At 30.0% G+C, this 20,255-nt stretch overlaps 2 protein-coding genes across 2 annotated transcripts; one reads left to right on the plus strand and one right to left on the minus strand.

The window, feature by feature from the left end:
* Positions 1–1,008: 1,008 nt before the first annotated feature.
* On the plus strand, positions 1,009–3,235 carry LOC137835593 (E3 ubiquitin-protein ligase PUB23-like). Its single transcript, XM_068644177.1, has one exon. The coding sequence runs from the start codon at positions 1,826–1,828 to the stop codon at positions 3,035–3,037; it is 1,212 nt and encodes a 403-aa protein (XP_068500278.1). The 5' UTR covers positions 1,009–1,825; the 3' UTR covers positions 3,038–3,235.
* A 14,963-nt stretch (positions 3,236–18,198) lies between these two features.
* On the minus strand, positions 18,199–19,853 carry LOC137835595 (E3 ubiquitin-protein ligase PUB23-like). Its single transcript, XM_068644179.1, has one exon. The coding sequence runs from the start codon at positions 19,624–19,626 to the stop codon at positions 18,385–18,387; it is 1,242 nt and encodes a 413-aa protein (XP_068500280.1). The 5' UTR covers positions 19,627–19,853; the 3' UTR covers positions 18,199–18,384.
* Positions 19,854–20,255: the final 402 nt, after the last annotated feature.

Consider the following 20,255-nt stretch of genomic DNA (forward strand, 5'->3'; position numbering starts at 1 on the left):
GCGTTATAACCCTGTTGACGAGTTTAATTTTTTTTAATATATCAAATTCAGTGTATTTTAAACCTAAACTCTAAATAACACTAACACTTTAACAGAAATTTGGTTATTTATTTTACTACTTTTCAAACATGATATTCCTTTTACAATTTGCATGCCCCAACCTTTATCATCTGGTTTTATTAAATCCACGGCATTGAATGACTCCAAATACAGTCAAAGATTAGCATCCATACAAGACAGAAAATAACTATATAAAAAAAAGTGATCACAGTATGATCTTTTGCACATTCAACATGTACAACTAAACTTTTTATTTCATAAAATTTTACTGCATATTTGCCTACGAAAAAACAAGTGTGTTACACACACACACACAAAAACTTATTAAAAATAAATTAAACAAAAAAACCTATTAGAGTCAAACAATTTCATAAGTTTCAACAAGTTACTATAGCCTCTTTCAAATACTACCTTAATAGAGTATGGATAATAACTGTTTTGCCATTTTTACAAACCACAATATTTTCGACAAATTCATATTTGATTACGCATTTTGCAATCAATTATATTTAAATACTCTAGTGTTAACATCTCTTTACATTATTGATTTCTAATAAAAAAAAATTCTGAATTCGTTAATCATATCTTTACACATATTTTAACATTACCTAAACTTAAAAGTCTAACATAAAAATACTAAATTTTTTTATAATAATTTTTTTTTGTACCTTCTTATATATTATATACTATATATATATATATATTATATACTATGAAATATTTATAATTAATAGAATTTTTAATACATTTCCTCGTAGTGAGATTCTACAACTTATACATTACACATGTGATTATATATATATAAGTAATTTAATAACAATAGTAGTTTAGTATAATATGTTCTAAATTACTCTTATACTATTAGGAAGTAAACTTCTATAAAACTGAGTTATTCTTAATTTCTCTCCATCAAACTAATTCTAATAGCAAGAGAATAGTGTATGAATTTAAGAAATTGAGGAGATGTATAAAGTAAGGGTAAAAGAGGGTGGACGAAATTAATAGTACTCGTAACAAGAAAAGTAAGAATAGTCATTACTTAGCCCTTAGCTAAAGCAATTCCCAGAATCCCAGCTCCCAACACGTTTATGAGGAAACAATGAAAAATGCATTAATGGATGCAGCCGAGAAAAGCGTGAGAAAGGATCCAATCATGGCAAAATGCATGAGCCTGATCAGAAGTTGTCGGCAACAACCATGCAAACATTAAGGTATCCTCAGAGATGTTAACTAATGTACCTAAATAACAATACTATTTTATTACATAAGTGGAAGTCAAAAGCCTCCATAAAAGGCTTTTTTTCCTTAGCATTGCAATTTCCTACACCGACGTTAACTCCCTCAACACCTTATAACAATTACTATACACTTCATCATTTATATATCACCCACATATCGAAGCTAATAGAAGTCTCTACCAATATTATATAACACCTTTTCTCCTTCCCAAACATTGGAAAAGACCCTTTATTAACTCACCCTCCTCATCTCTCTCTATTTCCGTGTGTTGACTTTATCGTTTATAACAACATCAATTAAAATTCGCATCTTCCTCTACCACAAATTTCATGACACAACTAAATGTGCCACAACCAGAAGCAGCTACTTCTTCTCACCAATTCACAAATTTGACTTCTTATCCCCATTCAATTCTCTACACACTCTTCACATTTCTATATCTCATCCTTCTTCTCACATAACCAAATCATCAAACCCAACTTTTGCTTTTTCTTAGTTTAGGACATTCCATTTCCAGCCTTTCAACATGGATGAAGTTGAAATTCCTGCTCATTTTCTCTGCCCCATTTCCCTCCAACTCATGAGAGACCCTGTCACTGTTTGCACAGGAATCACTTATGATAGGGAGAACATAGAGAAATGGTTGTTTTCATGCAAGAACAACACATGCCCCGTTACCAAGCAGAGCCTACTAGACCATGATCTCACCCCAAACCACACTCTACGCAGGCTGATCCAATCTTGGTGCACCCTCAATGCCTCACTTGGAGTTGAGCGCATTCCAACTCCAAAGTCACCCATTGACAGAACTCAGATTGTGAAACTCCTCGCAGAAGCAAAGAGGTTCCCAGAGAAGCAACTCAAATGTCTCACAAGGCTTCGATCCATTGCCTTTGAGGGTCAAAGGAACAAGACCTGTTTGGAGTCTGCAGGAGTTGTTGAATTCTTAGCCTCAACCATGAAGCACAAGACAGAAGAAAACTCAACTGTTCTTCTCTGTGAAGCAGCCATCGAAGTCTTATTCCACCTTAACCCTTCCGAGGCTCAGCTTAAAGCTCTCATATATAACGAGGGGTTTCAGTTTATTGAGTCATTGTTCCACGTGTTGAGGCTTGGAAACTACCAATCTAGAGCTTATGCAACCATGCTGCTTAGATCAGCATTGGAGGTTGCTGATCCTATCCAACTGATCAGTGTCAAAACAGTGCTGTTTGTGGAAATCTTGCGCGTGCTGCGTGATCAGATTTCACAACAGGCTTCAAAGGCTGCATTGAAGCTGATTGTGGAGCTCTTTCCGTGGGGCAGAAACAGGATCAAAGGGGTTGAGGGTGGTGCAGTTTCGGTCCTCATTGAGCTACTTCTTTGTACCTCTGAAAGAAGAACATGTGAACTCATTTTAATAGCTTTGGATCAACTTTGTGGGTGTGCAGAAGGGCGTGCAGAGTTGTTGAACCATGCTGCAGGATTGGCCATTGTGTCCAAGAAAATTCTAAGGGTCTCTCTCGTGGCAAGTGATAGAGGGGTTAGAATTTTTGCCTCCATTTGTAGGTATTCCGCCAATGCCAGAGTGCTTCATGAAATGTTGCAGGTTGGTGCTGTGTCCAAGTTGTGTTTGGTGCTTCAAGTGAATTGCGGTTTCAAGACTAGAGAGAGGGCCAAGGAGATACTCAAATTGCATTCCTCAGTTTGGAAGAATTCTCCATGTATTCCTGTGCCTTTGTTGTCTTCCTTTCCTTGATCTAATTTGGTCATGCTTTCTAAGCTTTTCAAATTTTTGTGTACATGCATCTCATGAAACTGTCTGGTGCCAGAGGTTTTGGAATTATACAAATGAATCACGTAGTTATTATGGAGGGGAAAATCCTTAGATAAATTTTTGTTCAACATTGTACTCATCTAAACAGTAGTATTAGTTAACTATAACTTCTTTTTTTCACATGGGTATTCCTTGATTGAAAGTTGGAGATTAATGTCTTATGTTCCAAAATCATTTAAGTTGACTTGATCTAATAAATATTTTTTTATATGAACAGAAAAAAACCATTTATAAATTATCTCAATGTAATGCTGATATAATAATTAACCATAAGTTGCTGACAGTTATAGATTTCATATTTCGTTGCCTAAAGGTTGGGTTGGGTGATATATTATATTATATATTTGTTAATTACTACATACCAATGTCACTTCCAAAGGTGAATATGCATCTATTATCCATAATTAACTTGAGCCTAGAAATGTTCTTATAAGGATCTTGTTCATTTTTTCTGCAATTTGGTTTCCTAAGAAGTCTTACATATTTTTTATTGGTGATTATTTTTGCTAATGACTCTCCCAATTGTTTCAAAACCCCTTCTGGAATAGTATCAAATGTAAGGGAAAATACTGATTTTTTTCTTTCTTTTCTGGTGACATGGAAAGTTCAAAATAATGATAAATAAATTTTAATAGAAATTCAATATTTTTTTACCAAGTATATGCTCTAAGTGAAATATAAATTGAATATATAACATAATAGAAGTCAGCTTTTGCTTCTGGCAATCATTCAATTTTGAACCTGCATTATATCACAACGATGAAATGACTGAAATAGCCTCATTAATTTTTTAAAAATTGTTAGGGTTGTCTTGTTTCACGTCTGAAAACTCCCCCATAAGCCAATATTCCTCTTCCAGAATGGATTTTTCAGAATAGAACTTTCTCCATTTTTCCTCTTTTTGAATGCACTTTCCGTTATGCAAATTTCATCTATTCCATAATGTCAAAACACAAACTATACATAAAAATACTTCTGGATTGAATATTTCGAAAGGTCTTTTCAAAAGTCAATTTTCAAAAGCCATTATTTTCGTCATTTTCATCCAAAATTCATATTCAATCATCCATTTTTACTTCAATTACCTTCCAATTACACGATCTCTGATGCACCTTGTCGGAGTTCATCCCTACCTCCACTTTCCATGAAATCAACCACTGCCAAAAATCAAGTTATGCACTCAGTTCTCTTTCAAATCAAAATTGCAAGGATATTTTAGGTATTTAAATGTTTTTGTATAGTATAGGTACCAAAATAAGGCAATTGCTTCCTCCACCCCCACTTTTTTCTTCCTGCACCCCACACTCTTATACAAAGACAAAATTTACCCTTATTAATTTTTAAAATCCCAAAATTACCCCTAACCTAATAAAACCCTAAAAACTGGAAATGGGTGCCGTTTTATGTGCAGGCAGCGTCGTCTTCATTAGATTGTTGATGGCAGTGATGCAACACTTTCAAAGGTCATTCTCCTTCCAAATCTCACACATCTCTCTTGTGATTTAAAGTGTTGTTCATAAAGGTAAGCAAAGTTTCATGTGTTTCGGATTTTCACATCCGTTTTTGTCATGGATTCTTGTTTCCGTAAACCTTTTTTCACATTCCGAATTACAGAATCCGGTAGAATTTGGAATTTGTGGATCCGGTACTGTCCCAGATTTATGGATCCGGTAATATATTCTGGATTCATGAATCCGGAATTAATTACATTGTGTTTTTCAGATAAGGGATGTTTCGGAAGTGTAACTTTTTGCCTATGCAATTTAAACGAAGCAAAAATAATAGAGAAATAGGAGACAGAGGTCTAATGGTTTTCCTACTTCAATAACCATCTACGAATTAAAGCTTTTGCTACATAAATCATAAAGTATAAACACTACCGGATCCACAAATCTGGAATACTACCGGATCAACAAATCCAGAACACTACCGGATCAACAAATTTGGAACACTACCGGATCCACAAATTCGAAATTCTACCGGATTCTGTGATTCGGAATGTGAAAAAAGGTTTATGGAAACAATAATCCATGACAAAAATGGATGTGAAAATCCGAAACACATGAAACTTTGCTTACCTTTATGAACAACACTCTAAATCACAAGAGAGATGTGTGAGATTTGGAAGGAGAATGACCTTTGAAAGTGTTGCGCCGCTCCTATCAACAATGCAAGGAAGACGACGTGCCTGTACGCACAAACGAAACCCATTTCCAGTTTTTAGGGTTTTATTAGGTTAAGGGTAATTTTGGAATTTTAAAAATTAATAAAGGTAATTTTATTTTTGCATAAGAGTGTGGGGGTGTAGGAAGAAAAAAGTGGGGGTGCAGGAAGAAACTGCCCCAAAATAATATATGTTGCAGGAAGGAAAAGCCTAGAAGTCCATCATGTAGGATACGAAGATTTGAATAAAGCTCAAAATTTTAAGGCTATTTCTTCCTACACTCCTACTTTTTCCTTCCTGCACCCCATAATATTTTGTAAAGACAAAAATAATCCTATTATATTTTAAAAACCTCAAAATGAACTTAAGACCCACACTACTCTTTCTTCTTCGTTTGCCCACAGATTGTACACACGGATTCCATTTCTCTTTGAATAATGGCTGCACTACTCCATTTCTTAACATAAGAAGGTGTTTATTTTGGTGGTGGTCGATAGTGTTTTGGATTATCGTTTCCACAGTTTATATTTAGTATTCCAAACAATGCAGTTTGATAATTTTACAGAATCAGGAATCTGCATTTGGTTTTTCACATTCTGGATTTGAAATGCATAAATATTCTGGATTGGAGAATTTGTAAATCTTCTGGATCCATCAATCCGTAACAAAAATTAGGTTTCTAGATTCAACAATCTAGAAATCAACAATCTATTAACAATTTGCTTCCAGAACACCTCCTCATCCAAAAAAAATATTCACTTCTGGATTGATGAATCCGTAGCACACTCCACCGCAGTTCCCTTTTCCAAATAAAAGGTCAAGGCCAGTTTCAGGATTTTAAAAATTGTGGGGGTGTAGGAAGAAAAATGTAGGGTGCAGGAAGAAGAAGCCGAACTTCAATGGTAGGTATATTGGGCCCCATCTTAGTCAACCACTGGGTCGGACACGGAAAAGTAGTTTGCATTAGTTGGGCCCAGACATTGACCCATTCAAACTAACCGCCGCCTCGAGATATAAAAGAGAAGCATTAGATAAAATTATTACTAGGATAACTTTCAAATTCTTGTTCTTCGTTTTCATTCTTTATTTATTCTGATCTAATAGTGAATGATATTTTATTCGATAAACTAATTAAATTATGGAAAAGTAAATCACGAAAATATAAATATCTTCAAATAACTAGATCTAAAAGTAATTCTAGAATAAATACTCTTTATTTTCATATTTTATTTTTCTTAATCTAGCTATCACAAATTAATTATTATTTTTTATTTAAAATTTTGGATTAAAATAAAAATATGAAGAAGATGAAGAGTAATTATTTCAAAATTATTATTGGAATAAATCTATTCTTATATTTCACTTTTTAAAATGTAATAGTTTTAGCAAGTGACTTATCTTTAAGATGAGATTAAAATAAAATAAAAAGTCAGGATATGAAGTGACTTTTTTTTGTTAATGTTGTTAGTGGCTTGATCCATGGGGTGATTTCATCTTGTAACCTGTAAATATATTTAAACAAATATAATAATAAAGGCATTCATTTAGTGGAGTAATTGATTTTGATTTATGTGATAATCTAGTTAATAATTATTTTTTGTTTTGAAAAAATTTGATGAAGTAAAAATGCTTAACTTTTTGAAAAAGGCTTTCAAAAGTACAATTCTTATTATCTAACTTGTCACTTTTAAAGATAACAATTTTTGAATCAAACATTACTTATTATATATATATATATATATATATATAAATGATATAAAAAAAATGAAAATTTAACAATTTCTTAATATGGAAGATGGAAGAGATCATCCATGGTTTGAATTCTGCAACCAAACATTGACTAAGAAGAGTAAAGGTTCAATTACTTCCATTTATTCCAAACTTGACTTTAAGTAGTACTTTCCAGTGAAAATGATCTGTTTAATCTAATTTTTAATTTAGTTTAATTTAATTTAATTTAATTTTGAGTTTATTCTAAAAGAGATTTTAGAAGAAAAAAAAAATGAAACTATAAGTTAAAACTAATTTGTACGTCAACCAATGTTAATCCATAAATCATTTTTATTATTTCTTCATATTTTCTTCTCCTAAAAATTATTTCAAAAATATTTCCATAGGCAATTGAGTTTATATGAGTCGAGTTATCTTTTTAACAGCCAAACTCAATATAATACGTTGAGCAATTTTAAAAATAATCATTTATCAAACAAACTACCTTAAAACAAATATTTCTTAATAATTATAAATTGAAAAATATTACTATACATACATAATATTTATATGATAAAATATAAATTATTTTTGTGTAGTGGAGTTAGGTAGATTCATTTATACTTATAATGAATAAAACATAATTTACAAAAATATAATTGGACTGAGTCTTTAAAATTGAGTGGAACTAGCTCTATGTATTATGATTGGTTTGAAGTAATTTGAAAAGAAAATAAATAAATAAATGAAATGGTTTTGTTTAATGTAAAAACGATGAATTTGAGTGAAAAGTTTAATTGAAAATCAATGTTGTTAAGTTATTTTTTTAAGTATAATATCAAAATTGTTTTTTAAGTGTAATTTTAAAAATATTAATACTTTTTATTAAAAAATTAGGTTAGGAAATAAAAACAAGTCCTACGATGAAATAAAAACCAATTTTTAGAGACCAAAATAATTAGTTGTAATAGTAACTGACCATTTTAGAAACTAAAAAAAATGGTTTCTAAATTAGTTTCTTGGTATCTAATTAGCAACCAAGTTTTAACTACCAATTATTTAGTTTTTAAATTTGGTCTCTAAAACCTTTGGTTGCTAATTATATACCAATTTAGAAACTATTTAACAATAATAGAAACTAATTTAGAAACCAATTTTTCTTTTAATTTCTAAAATGATCTCTAATTTAGTTACTATTGTAACTAATTATTTTGGTCTCTAAAAATTAGTTTCTATTTCATGATTTTTTTATAGTGAAGTTATTCATTAATATTTAAAAATATTAGTAAGTAATTGAAAATAATAATTATTAAAAATTGAAAGAAAACATAATCAATGAAATTATTTTAAAAAACAAAATGTTGCCTATAGAAAAAAAATCACAATTCTTAAAATAAACCAAATAAGAGATTCGTTTAATGAAATCGAGATAATTTCAATAATTAATGAAGTAATATTTGCTATTTATGTGATAATATAGTTAATTAGTTATTGTTGATTTTGACAAATTTGAAAAAATAAAAATGCTACCTTTTTAAAAAATGTTTTCAACAGTACATTTTGTTTTATCTAGCTTTTTAATTTTCAAAGATAAAAAAATTGAATCAAACATTACTTATTATATATATCTATAGAAAAAACTTAAGTGTGGTAAGGAAAGGGACATCATCATTTAGCAAACTTGACTTTAACTCGTATTTTCTAGTGAAAATTAGAGGTTTAAATGATCTGGCTCAGGTTTAGTTTAATCGAATCTTTGATTTTAGTTAATCAAATTTAGAGTTCATTCTAAAAAGGACCTTTTAGAGAGAAAATAAAAATAATTTTACTATAAAATTAAAATTAGTTTATGTATTAGTTAATTTGTATATATAGTCCTTTTAATTTTATTAGTTTTTAATATTTTTTCTCTGAGAAATTATTTTTAAAATATAAAATAATTATATCATAATTAAGTTGGATTGAATCAAGTTTACTATTTTTTTTTACTATTTGGCAATCAAACTCAATAATATAACGGGTTTGTTGCAAACATTCATAGTAACTAAATTAAGAAAATATAAAATAAAATAAATAATTAACGGAAGAACTATTTAATTAATTTTCAGCCTTGCAATGATAATTTATATTTAATAAGGAAACATAAAATAATGGAAATTTATCTTTTGTATATAACCCATTAATTAATTAATAAAGGAAATAGTGGTTCAAAATATTTGATGCAAGTGCTACATGCAAATGAGATAAGACCTGGTGAAGTCAAAAAAGAAGAAGAAAGTTTGAGTGTGTTATGAATAGTCTAAGAACCACAGCCTCAGAAATGCCGTCGAATAAGAGCCATTCAAATTGATTCACATATCAATTCATTGACTACTTATCATGATTCAACTATATATTATCCTTGTTCAACTCATCTATTATTTTTTTATTAATAATAAAAATAAATTTACATATTTTAATTCCTAAATTAATATTTAATTAATATAATGATTAATTATTTTTATTTATAAATTAAATTGTTATTTATACTGCAAAAAGAAAACCTTTCAATTGTCACATGAACTTTCATTTGTCATGGATAAGAGTCGGAATGTTTAAACTTAATTTTTTTTTCATATGATTATTATTATATTTATTAATAAGATTATAATATTAATATAATTAATAATATAAAAGTTATTAACATTATTCATATATTTAATATTATTAAATATTATATGTATTAATAAATATTATAAGTATTATTAAATATTATAAATATTATAAATATTATTAAATATTATAAATATTATTAAAATTATTAAGTATTATTAATATTATTAAATATTATTAATATTATTAAATATTATTAATATTATTAAATATTATTAATATTATTAAATATTATTAATATTATTAAATATTATTAATATGATTAAATATTATTAATATTATTAAATATTATTAATATTATTAAATATTATTAATATTATTAAATATTATTAATATTATTAAATATTATTAATATTATTAATATTATTAATATTATTAAATATTATTAAATATTATTATATTATTAATATTATTAAATATTATTAATATTATTAATATTATTAATATTATTAAATATTATTAATATTATTAAATATTATTAATATTATTAAATATTATTAATATTATTAAATATTATTAATATTATTAAATATTATTAATATTATTAAATATTATTAATATTATTAATATTATTAATATTATTAATATTATTAATATTATTAATATTATTAAATATTATTAATATTATTAATATTATTAAATATTATTAATATTATTAATATTAATAAATATTATTAATATTATTAAATATTATTAATGTTATTAAATATTATTAATATTATTAAATATATAATATTAATAATACGTATACTTATTACTTATGATTATTATGTAAGAAATTATTTAAATTAATTTCTATAAAGTGACTCACATGACTTAGAGTTTGGACTAATATGATTTAATAATAATAATAGAATAAAGGTCCATTGGTGTTAATGTGAGAAATATATATCTGATGATATACCTAATGAAAAATCTACATCTAATGGAGATTGGGTACTAAAGGCTATAAGGTTCTGTCTCTGCAAATAATAGTTGTCTCACGAAAGTGTGTGGTGTGACTGCTCAATTAGGAAAGTGTGTGGTGTGACAAGAACGGAATTGCAAGAGATAGATTGGGATAAAGGAGATAAAGTAACTGCTCAATTACGATCACTCATGGAAATGTAAGTGCCTATTTCTTCCTCACTCATGGAAAGGAGAAATCTATATGTGAACTCATTATTGTATGTGTTCACGTTCATTCATGTTTTGACTTACATGTGGTGTCAGAGCCTTGTTGCTCATTTTTTGTGATTCTCCATTAATGTTTTTCCAAAATTTGAAGAACCCTAATTTTAAAAATTATTCCTAATTTTAAAAATTATTCCCAATTTAAGAACCCTAATTTTAAAAATTATTTCCAATTTAAGAACCCTAATTTAAAATTAGGGTTTATAAATTAAGGTTTTCATTCCTCTATGATAGTTCCCTAATTGTCTTAAACCATCAAAATTAAAGAGCCCTAATTTTAATTAATCCCAATTGAAAAACCCTTAATTTTAAAATTAGGGGTTTATGGAGTGTGCCTCTTTATGTCATTTTTTAATTCAATTGAAGAAAGATGAAACTGCAGTCATCTTTTCCCGTGGCACATTTAGTTATGGTTGACACCCTTTGATGATAAGGTGAAAAATGGTGGTTGTGTTTTTTTCTAGGGTTTCATGATAAAGTGAATGGAGAATTATATTATAATATAAAATAATGATATTTGTATTATAATATAAAATAATGATATTTGTATTATAATATAAAATAATGATAATTGTATTATAATATAAAATAATGAAACAATATATATAAATAAATAAAATAGTGAGAGTAATTCTCTGCACCTAACGTCATGTTTCTTTTTTTTTTTTATTATTTATTTTATTTTGATTAATGTTTCATTAAAGTTTTAATTAAAATTTTATTATGTTATAATGTAATGCAATTTACATTTAAATTAAAGTTTAATTAATTAATTAAAAGTGAGTAGCGGAAAATTAATTTTTCTGTTTATGTATTATTTTTTATTATTATTTTTTTTAATGTAATTTAATTTGCATTAAATTAAAGTTTTAATGATTATGTTCATTAAATTAAAGTTTAATTAAAGTTTTAATGAAATTTTATTATATTTTAATGTAATTTTATTTGCATTAAATTAAAGTTTAATTAAAGTTTTAATGAAATTTTATTATGTCATAATGTAATTTAATTTGCATTTAAATTAAAGTTTAATTAATTGATTGAAAGTGAGGAATGAAAAATTATATTTTCGCTTTAGGTATTTAATTTTAAATTGAAATTTTGGAATTACTTGTATGATGGATTTGTAATCACCAAAGTGATCAAATCTTTAAGTTTTATTTAATTCTAAATTATGGATGAAATTTTATTTCATATAATGATATTATTTATGAAATTATTTGTATGATAGATTTGTAATCACCAAAGTGATCAAATCTTTAAGTTTTATTTAATTCCAAATTATGGATGAATTTTATTTCAATTAATGATATAATTTCTGGAATTATTTGTATGATAGATTTGTTAATCACCAAAGTAATCAAATCTTTAAGTTTTATTTAATTCCAGATTACTGATAAATTTTATTCCAATTACCTATAGAATGAATGCTAAATTATGAAGTATATGGGTAAATGGAAATTCATTATTATAGGGCATTATGGATCATCCAAAGGTTGATTAGTTGTCCTTATAATTAATGGATATGATTGTTGGTAGTGAGTATGTGTTATTAGTTTTTGCTTGTATATCCAAAGATAACAAGTGTTTCTAGTTAATGCATATATCTTACCAAATAAAGTTAATACTATTAGCATCATTATGTTTTGTGTATTAATGGATCTCCCAAAGGAGAACATTAGTATACATATAATGTTTTCTGAATCTGTATAGTATGTTTAGTTTATGACTCAAAGTATTAATGTTAAGCATGTGTGATCAAGTATTGTTCCTGTATCTTTATGCGAATGAGCATAGCAAGTAATATTAAGTCTGCTCTTCCCAAAACTAATGGTGCAAAAGAATTTATGAAATTTGTGGAAGAGCGCTCCCAAACTACTAATAAGTCTCTTGTTGGGACATTAATGAGTATATTAACCACCATGGAATTTGATGGTTCTCGTACTATGCACGAATATGTCATTGAAATGACTAATATTGCGGCAAGACTTAAGTCTATTGGATCTAGTACTCTTTATGATGGATTATATAGATTGAATCTCGATAAACTATATGCTGAAACTCTTATGACCTCGCATCATAATGTTGGCACTAAACGAAGTTTGGTGAATGAATGTTCTGCTTTCTTGTGGCACAAACGTTTGGGACATATTTCCAAGGAAAGAATGGAGAGATTGGTAAAGTATGAAATACTTCCAAGTTTGGATTTTATTGATCTGAATGTATGTGTGGATTGTATTAAAGGCAAACAAACAAAACACACAAAGAAGGGAGCTACAAGAAGTACTCAGCTTCTTGAAATTATACACACATGTGGACCTTTTGATGCAAGTTCTTTCAATAAAGAAAGGTATTTTATCACCTTTATTGATGATTTTTTTCACGTTATGCAAGCGGTGAATGCCTTGGAAGTTTATATAAATGAAGTGGAAAGGCAATTAGACAGAAAGGTGGAATTTTTCAGGTCAGATAGAGGTGGTGAATATTATGGAAAGTATGATGAAAGAGGACAACATCCTGGTCTGTTTGCTAAGTTCCTTGAGAGACGTGGTATTTGTGCTCAATACACAATGTCAAGTACACCACAACAAATGGTGTTTCAGAAAGGCGTAATCGAACCTTAATGGATATGGTCAGGAGAATGTTAAGTAAGTCAACTATACCTGTTTCATTGTGGATGTATGCTTTAAAAACTGCCATGTATCTGTTGAAGAGGGTTCCTAGTAAGGCAGTTCAAAAGACACCTTTTGAATTATGGACAGGAAGGAAACCCATTTTGAGACACTTGCATGTTTGGGGATGTCAGGCAGAAGTCAGAAAATACAATCCGCAAGAGAAGAAATTGGATGCAAGAACAATCAGTGGATATTTCATTGGTTATCCAGCAAAGTCAAAAGGGTATATGTTTTACTGTCCTGCCCATAACACAAGAATTGTTGAATCTGAAAATGCACGGTTCATTGAAAATGGTGAAACCAGTGGGAGTAATACTTCACAAAATGTGGAGATTAAGGAAGTTAGAGTACAAGTTCCTTTAACTAGTACCTTTACTTCAAGTATTGTTGTTCCTAATGTAGTTGAGTCACTCAACGATGAAGAAGAACAACAAATTAATGATCATGAAGAAAACAATGAACCTGTAGCAGAACAACCACAAGAAATAGTATTAAGAAGATCTCAAAGAGAAAGAAAGTCTGCTGTTTCGAATGATTATGTGGTTTATCTACAAGAGTCAGAAAATGACTTAAGTATTGATAATGATCCAGTTTCATTTTCAGACGCCGTCAATGATGATAATTCTGATAAGTGGTTAGATGCCATGAAAGATGAGCTTAAATCAATGGCACAGAATGATGTATGGGACCTTATAGAATTGCCAGAAGGATGCAAGAGAGTCGGGTGTAAATGGGTCTTTAAGACTAAACGTGACTCTCATGGCAATATCGAACGTTACAAGGCCCGACTTGTTGCCAAAGGTTTTACTAAAAAATGATGGTATTGATTATAAAGAAACATTTTCACCTGTTTCTAAGAAAGATTCCTTTAGAATTATCATGGCATTAGTAGCTCATTATGATCTTGAGTTGCATCAGATGGATGTCAAAACTGCTTTTCTGAATGGGGATTTAGAAGAGGATGTTTATATGGACCAACCAGTGGGGTTCATTGAAGAAGGAAAGGAACACATGGTGTGTAAACTTAAGAAATCAATATACGGGCTTAAACAGGCTTCTAGGCAATGGTATCTTAAGTTCAATGATACTATTGTGTCCTTTGAGTTTAAGGAAAACATCGTTGATCGGTGTATATACCTGAAGATCAGTGGGAACAAGTTTATATTCCTGATTCTGTATGTTGATGATATCTTGCTTGCAACTAATGATCTTGGTCTATTAAGTGAGACTAAGAAGTTTCTCTCTAATAACTTTGAGATGAAAGATATGGGTGAGGCATACTATGTGATAGGAATTGAAATATTCCGTGACAGATCACAAGGACTGTTAGGTTTGTCTCAGAAAGCATATATTAATAAAGTTTTAGAGAGATTCAGAATGGATAAATGTTTGACATCTCCTGTTCCAATACAAAAAGGAGACAAATTTAGTCTCATGCAATGTCCAAAGAATGACTTGGAACGGAAACAGATGGAGAATATACCTTATGCATCTATTGTTGGGAGTTTAATGTATGCTCAAACTTGTACATGACCAGATATTAGTTTTGCAGTTGGTATGCTTGGTAGATACCAGAGTAATCCAGGATTGGATCATTGGAAAGCTGCAAAGAAAGTTTTAAGATACTTGTAAGGAACGAAGGATCACATGCTTACTTATAAAAGATCTGATCACCTTGAGGTGATTGGATATACAGATTCAGATTTTGCTGGCTGTGTGGATACACGAAAGTCTACATTTGGTTATGTGTATCTTTTAGCCGGAGGAGCGATTTCATGGAAAAGTGCGAAGCAGTCAGTCATCGCTGCGTCCACTATGGAGGCTGAATATGTGGCATGCTTTGAGGCCACAGTTCAGGCTAATTGGTTGCGAAATTTTATTTCAGGACTTGGAATTGTTGACAGTATTGCCAAGCCGCTGAAAATTTATTGTGATAACTCCGCAGCAGTCTTCTTTTCTAAAAAACGACAAGTATTCCAAAGGTGCTAAACATATGGAATTGAAATACTTTGCCGTTAAAGAAGAAGTTCAGAAACATAAAGTGTCAATAGAACATATTAGCACTGATCTTATGATTGCTGACCCTTTAACAAAAGGGTTTCCGCCCAAAACATTTACTGGTCATGTTGTAAATATGGGCATTATGTCTACTAGTGAATTATGAATGTTGTTAATGCTTATTTGACACTCTGAGCTCATTGATAAATAAAGTTTCTGAAATTTATGTTGTTTTCTACTTTATGTATATGCATGCAAATGATGTTATTATGGTGTGGAAAACAAATTATGTTGTTATTGATGACAATGACATTATGTTTGAATCTATTATGGATTTCTCACTATAAAGTCATATTAAGGAGAAAGAATGATATAGTAGTACATGGAAGGAAATGTGTTGATTCAAATGACATGTAACCGCCATGACTCTTATTATTTCTGTATTCTTGATTATGAATAATGATAGAACCAATTTATGTAAGGCCTTTTAAATGCGCATTTATGTCATTATTCAATCATGAAAGTATTATAACTCATATATGAGTCAAGTGGGAGAATGTAAGAAATTATGTAAATTAATTTCTATAAAGTGACTCACATGACTTAGAGTTTGGGCTTTGGGCCCAAATATGATTTAATAATAATAATAGAATAAAGGCCCATTGGTTAATGTGAGAAATATATATTTGATGATATATCTAATGAAAAACCTACATCTGATGGAGATTGGGTACTAAAGGCTATAAGGTTCTGTCTCTGCAAATAATAGTTGTCTCACTGTTAACCATCACGAAAGTATGTGACAAGAACGGAATTGCAAGAGATAGATTGGGATAAAAGAGATAAAGTAACTGCTCAATTAGGATCACTCATGGAAAGGTAAGTGCCTATTTCTTCCTCACTTTTATGTTTTGTGTGAGAATCATGATATGATAAGATCTATATGCGAACTCATTATTGTATGTGTTCACGTTCATTCATGTTTTGACTTACATATTATTATTTATGGATATTAGTTTTGATTTTATAATTATTCATATTATAATAATATTTTTAATATTTTGTATAGAGATGCGTAATAATTGGTAGGTAATAGAGATTCGTGAGTAAAAATTGGTAGGTAATGCTGAATTTACCTACGGATTCAGATCTGTGGATAAAATCCGTAGATAATGTTGGTCATAGGTAATATTCGTAAGTAATGCTGAATTTATCTATGGATTCAGATATGTAGATAATATCTGTAGGTAATGTTGGTCGTAGGTAATATCCGTAGGTAATGCTGAATTTTCCTATGAAATTCAAATCCATGGATAAAAATCCGCAAATAATACTAATATTTTTGTAGTGAGCGGTGACACACGATCATCCACAATCTTTGTTTTTCTTCAGCACTATGATTACTGATTATTTGAGAACCAATACACCAAATTACAATATTTTTACTATGCATCACTATTTTACAAAAATATTCTTGCCATGTAAGTAATCCAGACACTCATAGAAGTTGTATTCTGGTGTATGGAAAGATTGGTTGTCAAAAAATATTTTCAATATCTCATGAATAGCTAGACATAACTGTTATTACTTTTGTAAGACCATATTTAAGTAATACAAGGTTTACCCAATTTTAGTTGTGGATACTTAGTACATTGAAGATGTAACTTTCTTTTATTGGATCACATATTGAAAAAATGAGTGGGATTTTTTTTTACTAGAGTATCTCTAAAATACTCTAATTTATTCTATTTATTCATTGTCGATTAAGAAAATATAAAAATAATTGTATTGGCATTGACTAAAATAAGTTTACATTTTAATTTATCTATTTTACAAAAATGAGGAATACTATCACTTAATTCTCATAAAAAAAAATCCACTACAAGGATTATTTCTTAGTCAAATATTAATATGAATCAATTTTTGATTCATGTCAGCTAATTCGGTTAAATAAAACCAAACTTAGTTTTTGGAATCCAAAATTTATATCCTTATGCAATTGGATTTGATCCCTTTCTTAACCCATACTCACAGTGATTATCAGAAAGAAAGTAGAAGAGAAGGAACATAGCAGATTTCACCCAGCACCACAGCAAAATAAGAGGTTAGATAATTAAAGCACATGTAAAAGGCCACCGCATTGATGAAATATTAAAGTGAGATTTTGGTTCTGTCTTTCAAACAATTCATCCACCCAAGTTAATCTTTAGCCACCATTTTTGTCATACTTGCCGGCTGCTCATCAACCGCCCAATCAATCAACTCCCTCTTTAAACACAAAATTGCCAACTGTATCCAATTGCTACCTACTAACACAACACAAATTATTGAAAAGTATGAACCATTTTGATTCCCATTAATTATGTCATTTATCATTGCTTTTCTTAGTTTCTAAAATGAGTTATCCAGACTTCATTCCATATCTTAGTTGAGATTAGGGTAGTTTGAACTGTATAATAAATGAACTAGAAATTGCTATAAAGAGCATCCCAGATAAAGAACAGATTAAGATGGCTTATACTCTGAACTTTACATATACATCCAAGGACCAACTACCATACTTAGATACAACATTCCATTTGAGATCAATCCAAAACAAATTTCACAGAAAAAGTTCAATTCTAATATGGATTCCCAGTATACTGATTAGATAACAATACTTCCATATTAATCTCCAACAAATGATCACCAGAATTTGATAACCTTCAAAATTTGTTCCACAAATGATCTATCTTTCCACAATTAAACTGGGTTACAACAAATGATCCATTCAAAATATGTACACTTGATTTGATACAAACTATAACAGATTATGAAGGCTGAAAAATAAAGGGTATGAAAAGAACCCAGCAATACTTTTGAGAACAAAAAAGGATTTGGAGCTTCAATTATATCAATCACCTTTGGAATCTGGTAAACAAATATACTTGAATGCAGGGAGAATTATTCCATGTTTTGGAGTGTAACCTAAGTACACTTCTTGCCTTTTCTTTCAAATAGGAAGCACTATCTGCTTGTAGCACCATGCAAAGCTTTGACACAGCACCAACCCTCAGCATCTCTTGCACTACTTCATGAGACGCTGAGAACTTTGAAATCAAGGAAAATATATGAAGAGCTCGATCATCGATGGTTGGAGAAACCCTAAGGATCCTTTTGGAAACCACAGCAATGCTTGCAGCATGCTGCAGAAACTGGTCTCTCCCATCAGCACATGAACACAGATGCGCCAAAAGGATGAATACGAGTTCTGTTAGATTCTTTTCTGGGTTTTCAAGTGCAAGTTCAACGAGCTCCTCCACGGCACCTGCATCAACTATCTTCGTTCTATTCCTCCCCAAAGGACACGTTTCTATGAGCACATACAATGCCGATTTAATAGCTTGCTGAGAGAGTTCTCTATTTTTCATCACCTTCACAACCACTCTGAAGAATTCAAGCCCTAAGTTCCCTAAAGGGGTTGAATCTTTGGCTTCAATTGTCAATTTCAATATAGGCATTGCTTCATTTATTACCTTAACGTTGTTCTTAGTTTGAAGCTGCAAAACCCGAGTCAACGAGTTCAGAAAGTCAAAGTTCTGACCCAGCAAGCGCTTCATGTAGTTACTGTCCATCACATTGGCACTGCTCCAAAGCAAACGAAGAATCCTCAGAGCCTCCTCAATGCACGACGACGTTTTGTCCTGCGTGAAACTCTTTGTGATCACTTGCACCATAGCTTCTGCTACACCCGCTGAAGCCATACACCTTCTGTTCCTCTCGTTCTCTACTGCAAGGTCATGCAACTTCTCGATTGCGTTTTGAAAGCGTGGAGGAACTTCGAGATCCTTCACGAGCTTCTCAACGTTGGCATTGCTAAGAGGGGACTTCGGTGTCGGAATCTGATCAACACCGTTTGCTTCATTCGCTGAACACCACGCTTGGATTAGCCTCCGAAGCGTGTGGTTTGGGGTTAAGAACTCTGAGTTTCGCGGCAATGGTTGCTGTGTGATTGGACACGTGCAATTTTTAGCTTTGAGCAACCAGTATTCTATGCTTTCTCTGTCGTAGGTTATGCCCGTAACAGTTGTCACAGGGTCCTTCATGATCTGAAGCGAAATGGGACAAGCAAAAAACTGAGGAATTTCAATTTCTGTCATTGTATCAGATACACAGCATAAGAAAAATGGTATAGGAATATTTGAAGAAGGAAAAGGAAGTAGAAGAAGAAAAGGGTTTGTTTTCTTTGGTAAGACAAATCGGCTCTATTGAATATAAAGTCCCCAATGACGATTATCTCTAGCTAGTATAATATATAAATCTTGCTGATATGTGTTGGCCACAGAGCATTCCACACTTTTTGATGAATGTGTTTTTTGTGTGGATGAAACTTGATTACAGTGTTAAGTGTTATATTATATATATATATATATATATATATATATATACATACATATAGTTAGATACATACATTTTGCCTTCTTTTACTAGTCTAGATGCTTGAACATTTTAAATGGTGAGTTGGGTGGTCAAATGTAGCAGTAATCGTTTGAAAAACTACAATATGACGGTGTTCGAATTCTAGACGCCTGAAATCTTTGCCTCTCTCCATAGAAACTATATATTAGATAGTTTTAAATCATTATTATATGAAATTAAATACTACTAAAATTTATATATTAAAAAGTTTAATACATGTTATTTCTTAACGAGTTTCTCGAAATTATATCGTTGTCAAAATAATATTTTTTTTATTAATATATTTGGTTGAATGTGACATAAGGTGGTA

The sequence above is a fragment of the Phaseolus vulgaris genome, chromosome 5 (genome assembly GCF_000499845.2).
Source record: "Phaseolus vulgaris cultivar G19833 chromosome 5, P. vulgaris v2.0, whole genome shotgun sequence".
Taxonomy (NCBI): Eukaryota; Viridiplantae; Streptophyta; class Magnoliopsida; order Fabales; family Fabaceae; genus Phaseolus; species Phaseolus vulgaris.